The sequence below is a fragment of the Leptonychotes weddellii genome, chromosome 2, assembly GCF_054177405.1.
Source record: "Leptonychotes weddellii isolate Sample4059 chromosome 2, ASM5417740v2, whole genome shotgun sequence".
NCBI classification, from domain to species: domain Eukaryota; kingdom Metazoa; phylum Chordata; class Mammalia; order Carnivora; family Phocidae; genus Leptonychotes; species Leptonychotes weddellii.
Genome location: NC_138370.1, coordinates 162,418,592 through 162,438,392, shown reverse-complemented (window position 1 = coordinate 162,438,392; position 19,801 = coordinate 162,418,592). Strand labels below are relative to the sequence as shown.

General features: G+C 38.9%; 1 protein-coding gene across 1 annotated transcript in view; it reads left to right on the top strand.

The window, feature by feature from the left end:
* Positions 1-19,801, top strand: part of LOC102737663 (cytosolic beta-glucosidase) — a 104,743-nt gene that overhangs the window by 25,587 nt on the left and 59,355 nt on the right. Inside the window, 4 exon segments of the mRNA XM_081813171.1 lie at positions 4,280-4,507; positions 15,288-15,944; positions 15,947-16,074; positions 16,797-16,905. Of these exon segments, the coding sequence (XP_081669297.1) occupies positions 4,280-4,507; positions 15,288-15,944; positions 15,947-16,074; positions 16,797-16,905 (1,122 nt within the window).

Sequence of the window (19,801 nt, the reverse complement as noted above, 5' to 3'; positions counted from 1 at the left end):
TTAATATTATTTCTTTAATTTTCATGCTAATTCAAGTTTATATAATAAAATAATTTAAAGAGTCAAAATGAGACTGTTTCAGAAACCATCAATCCCTGGTCCCCTTCCATGTTCCTCTCCCTAGAGGAACCCCCTTTCCCTAGAGGAAACCCCTTTAACTGTTTCAGTTAATCCTTTTGCCATTGACTACTGTATTTTAAACATGCTTATATTATTAGTTCTTGATTTTAGTCCTGTTGTAGGCATATTCTATTGACTCCTTACTGTGAAAAGTGAGGATTTACCCATTTGTCCACTTTCTCTCCTTCTACCTTTCCGCTTTCACTGACCCGCATGTATGATTCCAATACCATAAAAAGTGGGGAATTACTGCTAACTTGGTATAGAGTTTCAGTTTTGCAAGATGAAAAGAGTTCTGGAGATGGATGTGGTGATGGTTCCACAACAACATGAGTGTACTTAATGTCACCGAACTGTACACGTAGAAGTAGTTAAGATGGTTACTCTTACATTGTGTGTATTTTACCACAATTAAAAAATACTCTTGTCAGAGCACATACTACAATGTTTACAGATTGAATGAAGGAGCTTGGGTGGATACAAATGAAATAATATCGGCACCATGATGAATACTGCTAAAGCCGAGCCATGGGTACGCAGGGCTTTGCTGTATTATTCTGTCTACTTTTGTGCATGTTGACAATTCCATAATAAATTTTTGAAAATTTATTTGGGGGGGAGGGGCAGAGGGGGAGGGGGAGAGAGAGAATCTCCAGCAGACTTCCCACTGAGTGCAGAGCTCCATGTGGGGCTCAATATCACAACTCTGAGATCATGACCTGAGCCGAAATAGTTGGCTGCTTAATGAACTGAGCCACCCAGGTGCCTCTCATAATAAATTTTTATAATTAAAAAAATCATACTAGGGACACCTGGGTGGCTCAGTTGGTTAAGCGTCTACCTTCGGCTCAGGTCATGATCTCAGGGTCTTGGGATTGAGCCCCGCATCAGGCTCCCCGCTCAGTGGAGAGCCTGCATCTCTCTCTCCCTCTGCCGCTCCCCCCTACTCATGCTCTCTCACTCTCACTCTCTCTCTCTCTATCTCAAATAAATGAATAAATCTTTTTTAAAAAAATCATACTAGATATTCTATTAGTTGAATCTTCTTGAAGAACTATTTCCTACAGCCTGTGATGTGCTTATATGGGCTGGTTAGTCCCTGGGGTTTGCTGCACAGGGATGTCCTTGGAGGTCTCTTCTTATTATTAGCCTGGAGATTTCCCTTTCTTGATTTTTTTCTGCTGAAAACCTGTTTCCTGGATCCTAGATTTTTATCTTTCTTGGTCTACATGATTATTCTGGTGAAACGTATCCTCCTGTAGTATCCAAAGAGATGAAACTTTTTTCTCAGTATCCAGTGAGAACTCATATGTCTGACAATATCTTCTTTCATTCTCACACTTATTCAATGGTTGGAGGGCTGGATGGTTGTTGCAACCATTGAGGAGTCCCTTCCACCCAACTGTGTGTCAAGCTGGTTGCTTTGTTGTCTCTTTCGCAGGTGGGGTTTGTTTCTTCCTTATTCTTGTATGGGGTGTGGAGCCCTTTCATTGCCAGCCGTGATGTAAGCATGTTCGTGGAGGCTTCCCATCCTTGGTAAGCTTTAGACTGTCTCCTTTCCGCCTTGTCCCACAAGGCCATTAAAATGGCAGCTCACATCATCTGGGCTTGGCAGATGCTCTCAGGACAAAAGCCTGCATCACTACTCATTTGTGCCTCTGAATTACCTCTCTCACTTTGTTTTTGAGTTACCTACTATCCCACCAGATCAATGACACACTTTTGCCTCTAAATTATGACTCCAGAGTACAATAATTTTTTAATATTCATGATTTCTTTGTATAGATACTTAGTATCTACCCTGATTTCAACTGTTATTTTTGCTTTTGTCAGAGCTCCTTCTTTTACCATCTCTACTGCCTCCCCATGGTCCCCTCCCATAATTTATAGCCTATGCTGTCCTTTTGTTGGTCTAAAAACTAGTACATTATTCAGTTTGAATTGTGCACAAAATATGAGTAAGTAGATGCTAAATGAGGACCTGAAAGACCTTCCTATAATTGTTTAGTTTATCTGTGACCTTCTTTCTTATATAAAAATCATTATGAAATATTTTAGGCATATAAAAAGGGTTGTGAATAGTGTAATAAACAGCTCCCCAAATACCCCTAACCCAGTTTAAGTAATGAAACGTAAGAGGTGCAGCCAAACTCCTTTCTGGTTCTATTACCCTTTTTTCTCTCCAAAGGTAACCACTAGCCTGAATTGATAATTTCCAGGCATGTTGTATGTTTATCTCATATGTATATGTTCAGAATATACATGGATTGTTTTACATATTTAAAATATATAAAACATGATAAACATATTATATATATTCTTTAAAAAATCAGTAGACTTTGTATTTTAGAATAATTTTAGGTTTACAGAAAAATTGAGCAGAACGTACTGTGAGTTTCCAAATACCCCGTTCTCCAGTTTCCACTACTAGTAATATCTTGCATTACTGTGAGACAATTATTATAACCAATGAATGAATATCGATACATTATTATTAAAGTTCACAGTTTATAGGTTTTGATAAATATATCTACCATTATTACAGTATCATGTAGAACAATTTTACTGCCCTAAAAATCTAAGTTCTACCATTCTTTTGAATCTCAAATTTTTTTGGTTGTATAGCTTTATTGTTTTGAGGCTGAGTCCATTTGGAGGCCTATAACAAAACACCATAAACTGGATAGCTTATAAACAACAAGGATTTATTTCTCACAGTTCTGGAGACTGCAAGTCTGAGGTGAGAGTGATAGCATGGCTGGTTGAGGGCCTCTTCTGCATCACAGACATCTGCATTTTCACAAGGAACTGGGGAACTCTGTGGGGTCTTTTATAAGGGCACTAACTCCTTCATGGGGGCTCCACCCTCATGACTTAAGCACCTGACAAAGACCCTACTTCCTCCTACCATCACATTGGCATTAGGATTTCAACATAAATTTGAGGGGATACAAACATTCAGACTGTAGCATAGGGTTATTGATGCTCTGATTCATTCCCTTTAACTGCTGATTCGTGTTTCCTCTGTGTAACTGTACCTCAAATTAATTATCTGTTCTACTGTTGGTAGAACGTGAGTTGTTTCCAGGAGTTTGTTATTACAGACATCTCTGCCTCAATGATCTCCCATAATCTCTTTGTGAAAATACATGAACATTTCTCCAGGGTGTGTACCTAGAAGTGAAATTAGGAAGTCATGAGATTTTTAAAATTACTCCTTTATACCATAAAATGGATTCTAACTACATTTTAAACAAGATTTCTATGTGTACAGATATTCCAGATGTAATTTTTACTTTCCGTTCTTCTAATGGGCAGCACTCTCTCTTTCCTGTGGGCTTATTTGGATCCAACTTCTCTTTTTTTCTATTTTATCCCCACTCCCACCTCCCAGCAGTTCACCCTGATGACCCAATTTTTCCTTTAGGTGTCCATCTAAAAGTCATTTCTCTAAGAGACCTCCGACTCTAGCCCACATCTGGACGAATGCCCCTCCTTGGTTTTTCTGGCAAGGCTTTTGCCCCGGCTGTTTTGCAATTGCCCATAGCTAAGTTCTCCAAGAAGCCCAGCAGAGTGCACCCTGTTGTCTCCTGTGCTCAGCACAGAGCCTGACACATAACATTTGTGGAATTAATGGAGGCATGAATGAACGAAGGTAGGATACTAATATGTCAACATTGGCAGAAGCTAGTGCCCTCCCCACAATAATTGACTGGACCATTGCAGGTTCCATTGTTAGCTAACAGGAGAATAGAGTTCAAGTGTAGAGGACCAAAGACAAGGTCCTGAGACTCTGTCAGGCGCGATAAGGACAAGGCTTGTCAGTCATGGCCAGGAGGAGATATTTGCAACTCAGACATTCATAAGCTGGGGCCTGCCTCTGTTTACCAGCTGGGAAATCTTCAGAAAATGAACCATGAAAGCCTGCTATGCGGCATCACTATGCAATAATTTTTCATTTGCCACCAGTCAGCTTCAGGGATCAAGGACAGCTAAACACATAGCTCGCTCATGCATGTTATTTTAAAGGCATATTTTAAAGTTATAAATATGGTACATTGAGTTAATGAGGTATGTTCTTTTGGCGACAAATATTTACATTCCACATATGCCCCTTGATGTCAAGAGTGTAACTGTTTCATTTTCTTCTTTTTCTCAGGAGGCTGGGATGCAGATGGAAAAGGCCCTAGTGTCTGGGACACATTCACCCATCAGGGAGGAGAGAGAGTTTTCAAGAACCAGACTGGCGATGTAGCTGGTGGCAGCTACACTCTGTGGGAGGAAGGTTTGAAATGTATCAAACAGCTTGGATTGACTCATTACCGCTTCTCTCTTTCCTGGTCACGTCTGTTACCTGATGGGACGACAGGTTTCATCAACCAGAAAGGCAAGTGTTTCTTAAAAATAGAAGGTTGCAGCTTTAATTCAAGGTTATTGCTGCAGTCTGGCATAATTAATCCAGTATGCTATTCTGCAGTGGAGCTTTGAAATTGCAAGTTTTTAGGGTGATTATAGGATAAATTTTTTGAAATGGGTTTGCATAGCTTTCTTAATAGTAATTCTGTTTTCCCTGAACTGGAGACATGTGTTGGGAGGGGACAAATAGATGGGCAGGAAGGGGTGGGAATAAGGGTTTCACTTATGGAAGATATTATTGAGTGCTAACCTAAAGGTGAATTTCCAAAAGTTATGTATTAAACTATTTTCAGTCATGTTGTGCTGTGAAGAGTTATAAAAAGCCCTGCAGAACTTGAGAAGATTTTGAGCATTTCAATTGGAGCTGAATTAGTGGAGCAAATAACTAGCACAGAGATTAGCACTGAGGCATCTGGAGTCTGCTTAACTGGGAACGAAGGGCCAGCTATATCACTTGCTATCTGTGGAAGCATCTCTTGGGTGTTTTTTTTGTGCCTCAGTTTCCCCACAAGTAGAAAGGAATGCTCAAATAGTTCCTAGTTCAGAGAGTTGTTGGAAGATTAAATGAAATAATCTTTGTAAAGTGCTTTATACAGTAGCTGGTATATCATAAAGACGTTCAAAAAGTATTAGCTATTATTCTTATTAAGTTTTGTAATTAAAAAGACTATTGCCCTATTTGAATGCCTTTTATTTATGAGGCATTTTACATACATTTTTTCTAATTCCCACAGTCAGTGAGGAAGGTATAATTAGTCACATGTTACAGTGGTGCATGTCCAAATCCAGATATTTCGTAAACGGTGGATCTGGAATTTAAACCTAAGGTCTGGCTAGTTCCTTCCATACACCGGGGTTGGCAAACTATGACCCAAAGGCCAAATTTGGCCTGACTCCTATTTTTGTAAATAAAGTTTTATCGCAGCACAGCTATGCCCATTCATTACATTTAGTCTGTGGTTGCTTTCCCGCTACAATGGCAGAATTGAATAGTTGGGGCAGAGACCACAGAGCCTGCAAAGCCTAAAATATTTACTACCTGGTACTTCCCAAGAAAAGTTTTGTGACCCCTTACTACAACATAAAGGTTTCTTAATAAAGAACCTCTATTGCTACTTTGTCCTGGAAAATAGTTCACCCTACTCCTACGGTTGGGACTAGGTGAGGCCTGAGTGAAGGCACCTGCTTGCTCATCCCTTTCAGCTGCTGTGCCTTCACTGATGGTCAGGAGTTCCATTTGAGTAAGTTATCTAATTTCCTACCTAGTAAGAACAACCTGTGATAACAACTGCTAGCTGGGCTTGTGTACTTGTGTACTTGCAATGTCCATTTTCTGTAAGGTGGGCTAAGTTGGACATTGTGAAACGCAGCTGCACCTCTTGTCTCCCCCAGATAGGGACAACACAAGATTAGCAGGTCCATTGCTCGATTCTAAAGACATTAGCTCCCCTAACTGCTGCTGGTTGAATGTCTACTTTCTTGACATCATGGCCAGTTTTTTTTTTTTTTTTTTCTGACTTTGAACAGAAGTTAATTTGTTTAGTTTAAAAGTGAATTAATAATTTCCCGCCTTCCTCATCCATCATCTATCTATGCCTTCTCTTTTCTCCAGCACCATCTTTGAATCTCTTTTCTTTGCTTCCTGCATCTAATTGGTTGCTAACTATGATCCGTTCCACTTACATCTCTTTAACTTCTCTCTCCTGGCCATTTTCTCTGCCTTTGCCCTGCTTTAGAGGTTTATCATTCTCATCAAGGACTTTTTGATATACCCTTGTTGGGTCTACCTATTTTCACTTGTTCTCTGTCCATTAATCCCTTGTACAAAATGCCACCCCAGGAATTTGCCTAAAGCTTTCCCTTCAGTCATGTTGGCTTGCATCATCTCCTGCTAAAAACAAAGCAAGATTTAAAAAAATTTTTTAAAGATTTATTTATTTGAGAAGGGTGGGGGGACGAGGGAGAGGGAGAGAGAAAGAAAATCCCAAGCAGACTCCCCACTGAGCACAGAGCCCGAATCTGGGAGCTTGATCTCACAACCCCGAGATCATGACCTGAGACAAAACCAAGAGTCGGTCACTCAGCTGACTGAGTCACCCAAGTGCCCCTCATAAAAAATTTTTTTAGTCATCCCAAGACTCAACATATAGTGTACACTCCTTCTTATATCATTCCATATTTTATGTGACTTAGGCTTAATTCATCTCTGTAACATTACAGGCTGAAATTCCCCTATGCATATGACCCATGCAATTGCTCCATGTAATTCCCTAAGCACATAACCCTCTACTTTTTAAACATATTCTACAATTTTCCACCTCTGTGGGAATTTTCTTAAGCTCTTTCTCCTGCCTGGAATGGCCTTTCCTTAACTATACCCACTGAATCTCTACCCTCCTGATTCTAGGAGTTTGGAGTTTTCACTGAGTTTCCATTTGGATGGTAAACAATGAAAAATTTTGAAAAAACAACACAAAACAACCACCCCCTTGCCAACTTGTAATACAGGTTCATAACCCCTTATCTGAAATTCTAAAGTCCAAAAAGCTTTGACTACTGAATCCTTTTTAGCAAGTTTAGTTCTAAAACTAATTTGGCAACAAAAGCTAACCTGAATTGATGGGGCAGTTCTTTTTTTTTATTTGAAGAATAACTGACATACAATATTGTATTAATTTCAGTCATAGAACATAGTGATTTGACATTTATAAATATTACTAAATGATCACCACAATAAATCTGGTTACTATCTGTAATCATACAAAATTATTACAATATTATTGATCATATTCCCTACACTGCACATGACATCCCCATGGCTTATTTGTTTTATAATTGGAAGATTGTACCTCTTAATCCCCTTCATGTATTTTGCTAATCCTCTTTCCTCTGTCCTCTCTAGCAACCATCAGTTTGTTCTCTGTATCTACCGAGACAGTTTCCATTTTGTTTTGTTGGGTTCATTTGTTTTTTAGGTTCCACTTGTAAATAAGTCATACAGAAATTGTCTTTGATTTATTTCATTTAGCATAATACCCTCTAGGTTCACCCATGTTGTTGCAAATGGCAAGATTTCATTCCTTCTTATGGCTGAGTAATATTCCATTACACACACACACACACACACACACACACGCATATATACACACATATACCACATCTTCTTTATCCATTCATCCATCGATAGATATTTAGGTTGCTTTCATATCTTGGCTATTGTAAATAATGCAGCAATGAACACAGAGGTTCATATGTCTTTTCAAATTAGTGTTTTTGTTTTCTTCAGGTAAATACCTAGAAGTGGAATTGTTGGATCATACAGTAGTTCTATTTTTTATTTTTTTGAGGAAACCATACTGTTTTCCATAGTGGCTACACCAATTTATATTCCGACTAACACTGCATGAGGGTTCCCATTTCTCCACATCCTCACTAACACTTGTTATTTCTTGATAATAGCCATTCTGACAGGTGTGAGGTGATATCTCATTGTGGTTTTGATTTGCATCTCCCTGATGGTTAGTGACATTGAACATTTTTTTCATGTGCCTGTTGGCCATCTGTATGTCTTTTTTGGAAAAGTGTCTATTCAGGTTCCCCACCTATTTTTTAATCAGATTGTGTTTTGATATTGAGCTTTATGGGTTTTTTATATATTTTGGATGTTAAACCCCTGTGAAATTTTTTTTATAATCTCAGGTGATTCTACTTGGTAAGAATATTTCATATTTTACTGCAGAAATATTAAGGGAGACTGACCCAGACCCACTGGGAGGGTTAACTTAATATATGGTATTTGCTCTGTATTTCCTTTCTAAAAATCCAAAAATTCTGAACACATTTGCCCCCAAGATAGGGGATTACTGTACTACTATGTCAACATACCAAGCTATTTAAAATGAACTTGAGATGTACAGAAGTTCATGGAGCACAGCAGTCCAGGAGCAGGGCAGCAGAAAAGCTGGAGGGTGGTGGTGGGGAGACTGGAGATGCTGGGGCCACTTGAACAGTGTTGGGAGATCACTCATGCACATATCATGTGGAGATCATGTGCCCCAGCACTGAACTCTTTATGTTTGGTCCCGGTTTTTGTAGAGTCATAGCTAATTAATATTACAGACTTTTCCATGAACAAGATGCACTGGGGGTACTTCTAGGAGGCAGAATTTCAGTAAGTGGTTGCTCAGTCTGTTGAAGCAACGGGAACTTTTTTTTTTTTTTTTTTAAGATTTTATTTATTTATTTGAGACAGAGAGAATGAGAGAGAGAGAGCACATGAGACGGGGGAGGGTCAGAGGGAGAAGCAGGCTCCCTGCCGAGCAGGGAGCCCGATGCGGGACTCGATCCAGGGACTCCAGGATCATGACCTGAGCCGAAGGCAGTCGCTTAACCAACTGAGCCACCCAGGCGCCCGCAACGGGAACTGTTTTAACTCAGAAAGGGCATCACTTGTTTTTTCTGTTTAAACATTTTCTCAAAGAGCATGTAAAGAATTGGAAAACCCTTGTCACCATCCTTTACAAGGCACCCCAATTTTTATGTGTGTGTTCAACTCCCTATTTTAAAGCTTGATTAGAGGACATTTGGAAACTTGTAAAATCCTATGTTCCCAAACTGGAAGAATATTTTATGAAGCGGAATTGTTACACAGCCTTTCTCTTTCAAATGTCAAGTTTTCGAGGTTTAACAAGAAGAGATTGAGCTGGCAACTGAAATCACATATTTCTGTAGTTCTCAGCTGTTCAAGTGAATTTTCCTATCTGCCACAAATGCAAGTTTCACGTGATTAGTAGGGGACCCAAGTATAGGAAATAAAAAAAAAGGAATGTTTATGCAGAATTTCTTATTCACTTTAGTATTTAAAATATGAGCCCAGTTAGCAGGAATGGTAAAGTAAATAACTAAAGAAACATTTATTAACCTCTTACTCCATATTGGGCAGTGCGTTAGGCTGAGTAATAGTTCCCCAAAGATGTTCCTCCTAATTCTTAGAAACTGTGAATATATTTTCTTACATGGTAAAAGGGACTTTATAGCTGTTATTACACTAAAAATCTTGAGATGGGGAGATTATCCTGGATTATCTGGGTGGTCCCCATGTAATTACATGAGCCCTTACAAGAGGGAGGCAAGACAATCAGAGTCAGAGAGAAGATATAGGAACTGAAAGAGAGGTCAGACTGAGAGGAGAAAAGATGTTACCCTATTGGCTTTGAAGATAAAGGAAGGGGCCATGAGCTAAGGAATGCAGACAGCCCCGGAAGCTGGAAGAGGCAAAGCATTGGGTTCTCCTCAAGAGCCTCCAGAAGGAAGTTAGCCCTGCTGCCATGTTGATTTTAGTTCAGTGAGAATCATTTTGGATATCTGATGCCCAGAACTATAAGATCATAAACTTGTGTTGGCTTAGGCCACTATAATTGTGGTAATTTGTTACAGCAGCAGAGACTAATCCAGGCAGTGTGCTAAGAGAATGTAGGGCAATTAAAGAAATTAATTGGTGGTAGAGTCTAGAGGGAAGTGACCTAGTTATCATGTGTGATACATGGTAGGCACTTGACCAAAATTAATTCTACATGAAGACATTTATAGTTTGACTAGCGAGATTCCAGTTCAGCTATTTTCTGTACTGAGACATTATCTTTGCAAGTCCTAGCCATTTCCTCTTCTAAGGGAATTTCCCCCATTTCTTTGTTCTACATAAACCTGCTCTGCTTCTGGCCATAGCCGACTGAACAAGGGAAACACCTCTTTCCTTGTGACGTATTATTGTGACATATTTCCTCATGGAAAAAGAGAATCTTGCCCAATTGTCTTCACTTCTCAGAGATGTTTGGAATCAAGGAGTTGAGAGTCTGAGTTGATTGGTTTGGAACCAGGACTATAAAGTAGCTTTGGCAGATGGGATGGCCATTTGAGACCACAGCAAACAAGAAGAAATGGGCTTAAATACATCAGAGAAAGTGATACTAACTATGAAAGAAGGCTATGGAAGTTTTAATATTTAATCAGTTATGTCCTAAATACCAGAAGCAGAACAGGGTTCAAATATACTGTCAAAGTTTCAAGATCCTGGGGCGCCTGGGCGGCTCAGTCATTAGGCGTCTGCCTTCGGCTCAGGTCATGATCCCAGGGTCCTAGGATCGAGCCCCGCATGGGTCTCCCTGCTCCATGGGAGGCCGGCTTCTCCCTCTCCCACTCCCCCTGCTTGTGTTCCCTCTCTCACTGTGTCTCTCTGTCAGATAAATAAAATCTTTAAAAAAAAAAAAAGTTTCAAGATCCCTAGATTGGTAACAAATGGTCATTTAAAAATATACATTTGTTCAGAGAATTAGTTACCAGTGAATTGTGCTGATAGAGCTAAAGAACTCTTTCATGGTTTGTTCTCATTTGATACTCAAAACACTCATGAGGTGGCACTAATAATATGCCCTTTTTGCAGATAAGGAAACTTAGGCATAGACAGGCCAAGTGATTTGTCCATGATTCCATGATTCTTTGGCAGAACTGTTTGACTCTGGAGCTCTGCTCTTAAAAACCTCACTTCACTGTTTAATGGGAAAATTGCATTAGAGCACCAAGCCAGAAGTGCTCTGTGCAAACCAGAAGTACTTGATTCAGGGATGTTAAATATTAATTATGCAATGCTTTGTTGCTCTGCCAAGCTGATAAGTGAGAAAAAAATCTTATTTAAAATTTTTTAAATCTTCAATTCAACTAAAGATTATCATGTTGTTGGAATTACACTGATTGCCATCATTAATGATTGTGCCATATCTAACGATGCTCACAAGAGATAAATCATTGATTCCTCCAAAAATCAAAAAAAAAAAGGATCTGATATTATGAATCAGCTCCAAAATAGGTGATTGTGAAGACTAGTAAAACAGAGTCACCATGTTCCTGATTCTGAAACATTCATGGGAAGTGGAATGTCATGGTAGGACAGGCTCAGGCTTTGTAGTGAGGTAGAGTGGGTTACTGGGTTTAAATGCTGGTAGTGCCATATGGCAACATTATCGCTTAAGTCTGGTATTCACTCTCTCTGAATCTCGGTCTTCTTAGATGCTTAGTGAGGATAAAAATGCCCACCTCTTGGGCTTAGGGCTAGGATTAAACAAAATGTGTGACATTTGGTACATATAGTATGAATACAATAAATGAAAGCTGATATTATTTTTATATTCAGAGTCAATGGAAGGAATTGGTTATGAAAATTCCAAAATGATTCCATCATACCATCTTTGGATATTATTTTACTAGTGAGGACAAGTGGGCTTGCCGAGGCTCAGAGATGGGATGGTGGAATGTTCTTTCATTGAGAGGGATTAGAAAACCTTTATAAATTTTTGTGAATGTATTAGTTTTCTATTGCTGCTTCAACAAATTATCATAAGTTTAGCTGCTTAAAACAGCACAAATTTTACACCTGAAAATAATATAACCTTGTATATCGATTATATTTCAGTAAAAGCCCACAAATTTATTACCTTAGAGTTATGGAGATCAGAAGTCTGACATGGGTCTCTGTAGGCTAAAACTAAGATGCCTCCAGGGTCGCATTTCTTTCCAAAGGATCTAGAGGACAGCCTTTCTTGGCTCATTGAGATTGCTGGAAGAATTTAGTTTCTTGTGGTTGTAGGACTGAAGTCCTCATTTCCTTGATGGTTATCAACTGAGGGCCATTTTCAGTTTCTGAAAGCCACCTGCATTCCTTGGCAGGTGGTTCCCTTCTTCCATTCTCGAAGCTGGCAATAGTGGGTTGAGTCCTTCTTAAGCTGCTACCTCTCCTACCTCTTCTATTGTTCTATCTTTCTGACCCACTCCTCTGCTCTACTCTTTCACTTCTAAGGACTTGTGTAGTTAGATTGGGCCCATTTGAACCATCTAGAGAAATCGTCCCATCTCAAGATACTTAACCTTAATCACATCTGCAAGTCCTTTTTGCTATGTAAAGTAACATATTCACATGTTGCATGGATTAGGGCATGGACATCTTTTTGGGGCTAGGGTATTCTGTTTATCAAGTGAGTAATGGCATACAAATGGGTCTTCCAAGTATGGAGTTGTTATGCATGATTCACATTATGCTCTGGTTTGCAAAAAAAAGTGAGCTGTTGTTAAAAATATCCACTCTTAAAGATAGATAGATAGATAGATAACACATGACCTTGCGTAATTTGGCTTCTGCTTACCCTGCTTATCTCTTACCATTCTTATTCTTTCTCTGCTCAGCTATACATTCTCATTAAACTGAACTTAGAGTTCCCAGACAGAGACATACTTGGCTAAATTACAGTATACAAGCAAACAATGGCCAGTCCATATATGATAATAAAACTCGGATCCACAAAAGAAACCCAGGAAGCCAAACCACAGCCTCTGCAGCAATTGGTCCAGAATAATCAGAACTTGATCAACATCTGCCAACTTTTCTGTTTTTTGTTGTTGTTGGTGGTGGTTTGTTCCCCTGCTACCTGCTTCCAACTTAGGACCAACCACAGAAAGCCAAGTAAGTGGCCCAAAGTGATTGCTTGGGATGCCCCTCTCCTAGTTATCTCACCTCCAGCCTCCCTGTGCCAAAAACTTCCAATCAGAAGGTAACTGAAGCCTTCTCCTTCCCCTCCTTTTTGTCACTATAAAGCTTTCCCTCTTCCTTGACAGCCTTTGAGTATCTGTCAAATGCAATGGATGATGGCTGACTCCCTTGGTACAGCAAACTCTGAATAAATAGACTGCTCACATTTAGGTGGTCTTTGTTTATTTTCACACCTCCTTTACTCTTTCATGTATTTGTTTCCCTTTTTTCTCTTCTTGGATCACTCGTTCTTCCTTCCCTTACATGAGTAATTTATATTCATCATTTGACTGTCAGCTTAGATGTCACTAATGACAACAGTAACAATAATTATTAAAATGATAGCTAACCTGTACTGAGCCCTTACCTTATGCCAAGAGCTGTTCTAACCATGTTCAATTTATCAACTCTTTAAGCTCTTGGAATAAATTATTAAAGTAGGTTTCTATTATTGTCCACATTTTACAGACAGGGAAAGATAATTCAGAGGGATAAAGTAACTTGCCTAAGGTCACTGAAGTAGGTGAAGGAATTGGGGTAGAATTTAGGTAGCCTGTTGCGGTAGTTCATTTTTGAAATCATGATGCTGGGTCACCTGGGTGGGTCAGTCGTTAAGCATCTGCCTTTGGTTCAGGTCATGATCCCAGGGTCCTGGGATTGGGCTCCTTCCACACTGGGCTCCCTCTGCATCGGGCTCCCTGCTCAGCGGGAAGCCTGCTTCTCCCTCTGCCTCTCCCTCTCCCCCTGCTTTGTGTTCCCTCTCTCACTGTGTCTCTCTCTGTCAAATAAATAAATAAAATCTTTTTTTTAAAAAAAAGAAATCATGATGCTATATTGCTTTCAAAATAGATTTGCAAATATTCTCAGTTTGGAATGGGTACTCCTTATCCTATGCTTAAATGGTATTCTGCACTTTATCTTTACCAATATAATACTGTATTATAATTGTTTATGAATTTATTTGTAGTCCCTATTAAAATTGAAGCTCCCTTAGGCAAGGACAGTATATATCTTACGTATGTTTGTAAGTCCAGCATATAGTAGCTTCTCTATACATGTGTATTTGAGGGATGAATAAATTAACAATTTAATGAAACTAATCTAAATGTCTGAATTATTTTTTAATTGGAGGATACTAAGTTGAAAAAAGAGAGAGGAAGGGGCCCTACTTCTAGACAAACTTTGAAAGCAACACAATTCTATATATGAATTTACAATTATTATCCAGGAAACAATGTCAAAATAGGATAGCTTCTCTCTCCTGAGCTTCAGTTTCTTCCATAATCTTAGACATAAAAATCATATGATGCACTAATACTGGTCTCTCCCCAGTAAGTCTCTTCCAGTTAGGAGTCATTATTAGGTTGGACCCAACATCTTCTTGGCATTGGTTTCTGAGGCAGAGTATCTCTAAGTTAATAACATTTCTCTGAACTCTGCCTCAACCCTAAAAATTCTCCAACACACTTGTTGTGCTGCAGAATTAGCTGAGAGCGAGGGGTGGCTATGCATTCTCATGGACTACGTCAGGATCTTGAAGCAAAGTCCCCAACCATGTTCCTTAACATGCCAAGCCTCTGGCCAACTGCTCTTGTAACCCACATTCTGGGAGCTCTTATTCATGCTCAGTGGGTCTCCTTTTTAGACTTATAAGACTGATATATTTGGAGAAGCACCCAGGCAACCATCGATTCTGTTACTTTATATTTAATACCACTGAGAACCATTCATTCATTCAACTAATATTTATTGAGTATCTACTGAACTCCTGGTATTGTTCCAGGATTTGGGGAACCAGAAGTGAATTAGATAAGGCACCAGCTATTATGAGGCTTGTATTCTAGTGGGGTTAAGAGACAAATCAAGCATACAAACAAAATAAATTCACTAAGTGTGGCCATAACACAAATTTATGTGGTAGCAACTTGCCCAAATGTATCCCTGTCAGAACATATGTGTTCCATGTCTTCTGACATACCCCCGACCCCCCGATTCTTCCTTGGAATTTTGAATGTTTCCTTCCAAACTTTAATTGATGATATGTAGGAAGTAACAAATCCTTATTTTGGATAAAGTTATTTAGGAAATTATTCCTGATCCTTTCCTCGTCTTTACTTACTGTCAGTGTTCTAGAAATAACTTTTCTTCGAGTACTTCCCTTTTGTTTTTCTCTTAGGAATTGACTATTACAACAAGATCATTGATGATTTGTTAACTAATGGGGTTACGCCCATAGCGACCCTCTACCACTATGATTTGCCTCAGGCCTTAGAAGACAAAGGAGGTTGGTTGTCAGAGGCAATCATTGAATCCTTTGATAAATATGCCCGGTTTTGCTTCGGTACTTTTGGAGATCCAGTCCAGCAGTGGATCACCATAAATGAGCCTAATGTTTTTGCCCTGCTGGCATATGATTTTGGAATATATCCTCCTGGTGTACCTCACTTTGGAACTGGAAGTTATCAGGCAGCTTATAATTTGATTAAAGCTCATGCCAGATCCTGGCACAGCTACGATTCCTTATTCCGAAAAGAGCAGAAGGGCGTGGTGTCCCTAGCAATTTTTGCTGCCTGGGTGGAACCGGCAGATCCCAACTCAGTGTCTGACCAGGGAGCTGCTAAAAGAGCCCTTGCTTTCTGCTTGAATTTCTTTGCTAAACCCGTATTTACTGATGGTGATTATCCGGATGTTGTCAAGTCCCAGATTGCCTTCATGAGTAAAAAGCAAGGCTATCCATCATCAAGGTTTCCAGAATTTACAGAAGAAGAGAAGAGAATGATTAAAGGCACTGCTGGTTTCTTTGCTGTGCATTATTATACAACTCACTTAGTCAAGTACCAGGAGAACTGGTTTTTTTCCAGGATGTGGAGATTCAAGTTTTTCCAGACCCAACTTGGATAAGAAGTTTGGATTGGATCTATGTGGTGCCATGGGGAATACGTAAAGTACTGCAGTACATTAAGGTAAAACACATTGTTTCTGTTCATGTATACCCAAATATGTAGAAATGGGAAGACAGACATATGTGTGAACTTGGAAAAAGAATGATTTTAGGCAGTAGGTTATACATTTGTTGGCTTGGGAAGAGAGATTAGGATTTAAATTGGTGAGAAGTAACTAGCTGATAAGGGGCTTCAATACCATGATTAAAGTTGAGATTCTCTGCTAAAGTCAGTTGTGGGCATAGGAATAGCTTGGACATATTTTCCAGGCTGATGTCACAACTGTAATTATTAAAAGGCATATTAAGGACTGAAATAGCTGGATCCTTTTTGGGCCTCTGCTATCTGGATGGAGTCCAGGTAGCTGAAATTAAAATTTTAAGTTAATGATTTTTAGGACCCTTGCTGTGGGGGGATAGAGAGTGTAGCTGTTGGTGGGACCAAGGGGTTAAAGAGTAGTGACAATCAGCAGATGCTGATGGAAGAAAGATATTTCTGTCTTCTCATTATGACAAGAATCATTTGACTGTCTTCATGGACATTTGCACAGTTTTGCTTTTCCATTGTTAGTCATAAAAGGTCAGTGCATGGAAAATTAAGTTAATAGGGTCAGTGCAATTTGATGAAAACTAGTTTTGGGTTGTAGGTTAGAGAAGATAGAGGGTAAAGCACCTGATTTTATGAGTCTTTTTTTTTTTTTTTTTACGTCTGTTTGGAATAAAAATTCCACTCTCTTGTTCCAGGATACGTATAATAACCCTGTAATTTACATCACCCTGGGGTTTCCCCAGGGTGACCCTGCATCTCTTGATGACACTCAGCTCTGGGAGTATTTCAGACATTTCAGGAACTGTTCAAAGATACCATTTGAAATGATGAAAGATCAATTGTGCAAACTTAATATAATTTTCCCATGTGCCTATTTGCATTCAGCAAAGATCAATGATTTTGAAAGCTGAAATTCATGTAAATCAGTGTAAAACCATGTAATTAAGAGAGAGGAGAAAAAGTATTTAGGAAAGAGGAAGGTGAGGATTTTGGCCTAGCTTCAACCTCCTAAAATTTAATCAAGTAAGAGACTGTCTTCCATATTTTGTGACTCCTGGGTGAAGGTGACATGAACAGAGGGTGGTGGCTGTTGAAAGAGAACATTAGTTATTACAAAAAGATTAGCACTGAACAACTGCATCATGCCTATTTACATATTTTAATAACCGAACTATCAAGAAATGAATTGACAGAATTTTTTAAAGGATCAAAATTAAGCATTTATGCAATAAACATTAAAATGGCCTTCGATGAGTTTTGGCCTAAAATGAGTCTTCCATCACTGTATGTTTCATTTAAGCTGCAACCAAACAGTGTCATTTAGGAACATGTTTTTGTCATATAGAATCTGTGAATTTTATTTCAAGACAAGGTTATTATTCTGACAAGTGCTCTTTCCCCATGAAATTCTTTTCATATTTGAAAACAAATGTGAAAGAATAATCTTTAACTGGTAACACATATTTTGACACCAGTTAATTTCCCCATTCCAGCATCTACTTGGAACACTATTGCTTTGTAAATTTAATTTCTCCTCCCTATAAAGGAACCATAGACACAGAAACAAAATCCAATGCAAAAATGAGACTTTCAATTTCCTTTTTTTACCATGATAGGCACACTTTTCTCTCATCATTCTATTTGAAAGGTCCTAGAATTATTCTATTCAAAATTAATCAGTAATATACTGAAATCAGCCAGAGGAATTCTGGAAAGTGACACAAAATGGTCTCCTTCCCAAACCTAAAATATATTGTACTCAATCCCTCACTCTGGCTTGGAGTTTATTGGCAGAGAGCAATTGGATTCCTATGATTTGAACCAAATGAAATTCTTTCTCTAGGTAAGAATTCACTTTCTGATTAAAAAAAAGAAAAAAAAGGAAATGTCTAGTTTTCTGAGATTCCACTCCCCCTTCTCCCTATAAATGGCCCTATTCATAGTTTATCCATTGATGTTCCCAGCTTCATTCCAAGAGGAAAGTAAGCTAGTAACCAACAGGCAGATTTATGGATGGTACGAGGACCACAAATGACTTGTCCAAAATTGTTCTGTGTATTTTGGGAAAAGAGAGAAAAATAGAAACTGACTTTCTTCATTTCCAGCATGGTACTCTGTTTAGTACTAACATAATGGCATTTCATTGTTCTTTGAAATAGTTTTAAGTATTTTAATACAGTCCCTTAGATCTTTAACAGTAAAAAAAAGGTAGTCGACCCACAAACTAAGACAACTTAAACATAGAAAAGTAATTGAAGGTGAAAGTGGAAAATGTGAGAAGATTTGAGTTTCTGAGGGGCAGGAGAGGAGATAGGATTAGAAACAAAATTCTGTTTTTCTACTTGTTGAATTTCAATAGTGTCTTTAAACAGATGGAAAAAGATACCATGCACTTAAAACATTAATTGTTCACAGTATGTATGTTCTCTTCTGATTTTTAACATTAGATGATCTATATTCATTGTAATTAGCACATAATATTATATTTGCTTTACATTTTAAAAATGTAGCCTTTCAAATGTGCAGAAATCTACTTATTGACAAAAAAAGATACATGTTATCTCTTCTGGAGTGGGTATAGTGATAGCAATTTCTTATATATTGTTATAGTAGACACCAATTATTTAATCTTGGTGAAACTCTTTTCTAGTAATTATTCCCTTTTCTTCAAGAAATATCCACCTCTTTTTATCCTCAGGCTTACCACAGGGACAACCATGTAAGTAGAATACCCCTCATTGTTAACACAGAGTTGGTTGGTTTAAATGTAGGCACATGACACGATCTGAGCCAATCCCAGTTCTTCACCGAGATTCAGAATTTGGGCCAATCACTTTGTCTCTTAGCCTAGGTTGGGCAGGGGAATGTAGCTTTGTAAGCCATTGGTGGCTGTGTTCTGCCACGGAAGCTAAGGAGTAGTGTGAAGGGGAGCTGCAGGTGCATCAAGGGAAGTGGAGACAAGAAACAGGGAGAGCTTTAGGGTGTGACTAGAGCTTCTAATTCCAGTTTTTCCTCAGACCCAGCTGCATGCATGATCTTGAGAGACATTACTTTTACTTATAATGAAATGCTCTTTCTGCTTCACCTGAATTTGATTGGTTTTCTATCACTTGGAACAAAAAGAGTGTTAACTGATACCATCATATCACTTCATTTTCAAAGCAGTGAGATGAGGTCATTGCTCCTATTATACAGATGAGAAGACTGAGTTTCAGAGAGGCTAGCTAAGTCATTTGTTCAGGATCACAAAGTGACTAATATTTCCTGGAACCAAGCAGAATGCTGCTACTACTATTTTGGTGTTTGATGAGGTCTGTGAGTTCAGGGCTTTCTGACTCAGCGTGGTTGCTTGTCATACCATACAGAACCTTTTCCTCACCCTTGGTATTCAGAACTTGCATAGTTCTTCAAAAGGGCTCCATGCTGCACCAGCTTGCATTCCCACAACAGTGTAGGAGGGTTCCCCTTTCTCCGCATCCCCGCCAACATCTGTCATTTCCCGACTTGTTAATTTTAGCCATTCTGACTGGTGTGAGGTGGTATCTCATTGAGGTTTTGATTTGGATTTCCCTGATGCCGAGCGATATTGAGCACTTTTTCATGTGTCTGTTGGCCATTTGGATGTCTTCTTTGGAAAAATGTCTGTTCATGTCTTCTGCCCATTTCTTGATTGGATTCTTTGTTCTTTGGGTGTTGAGTT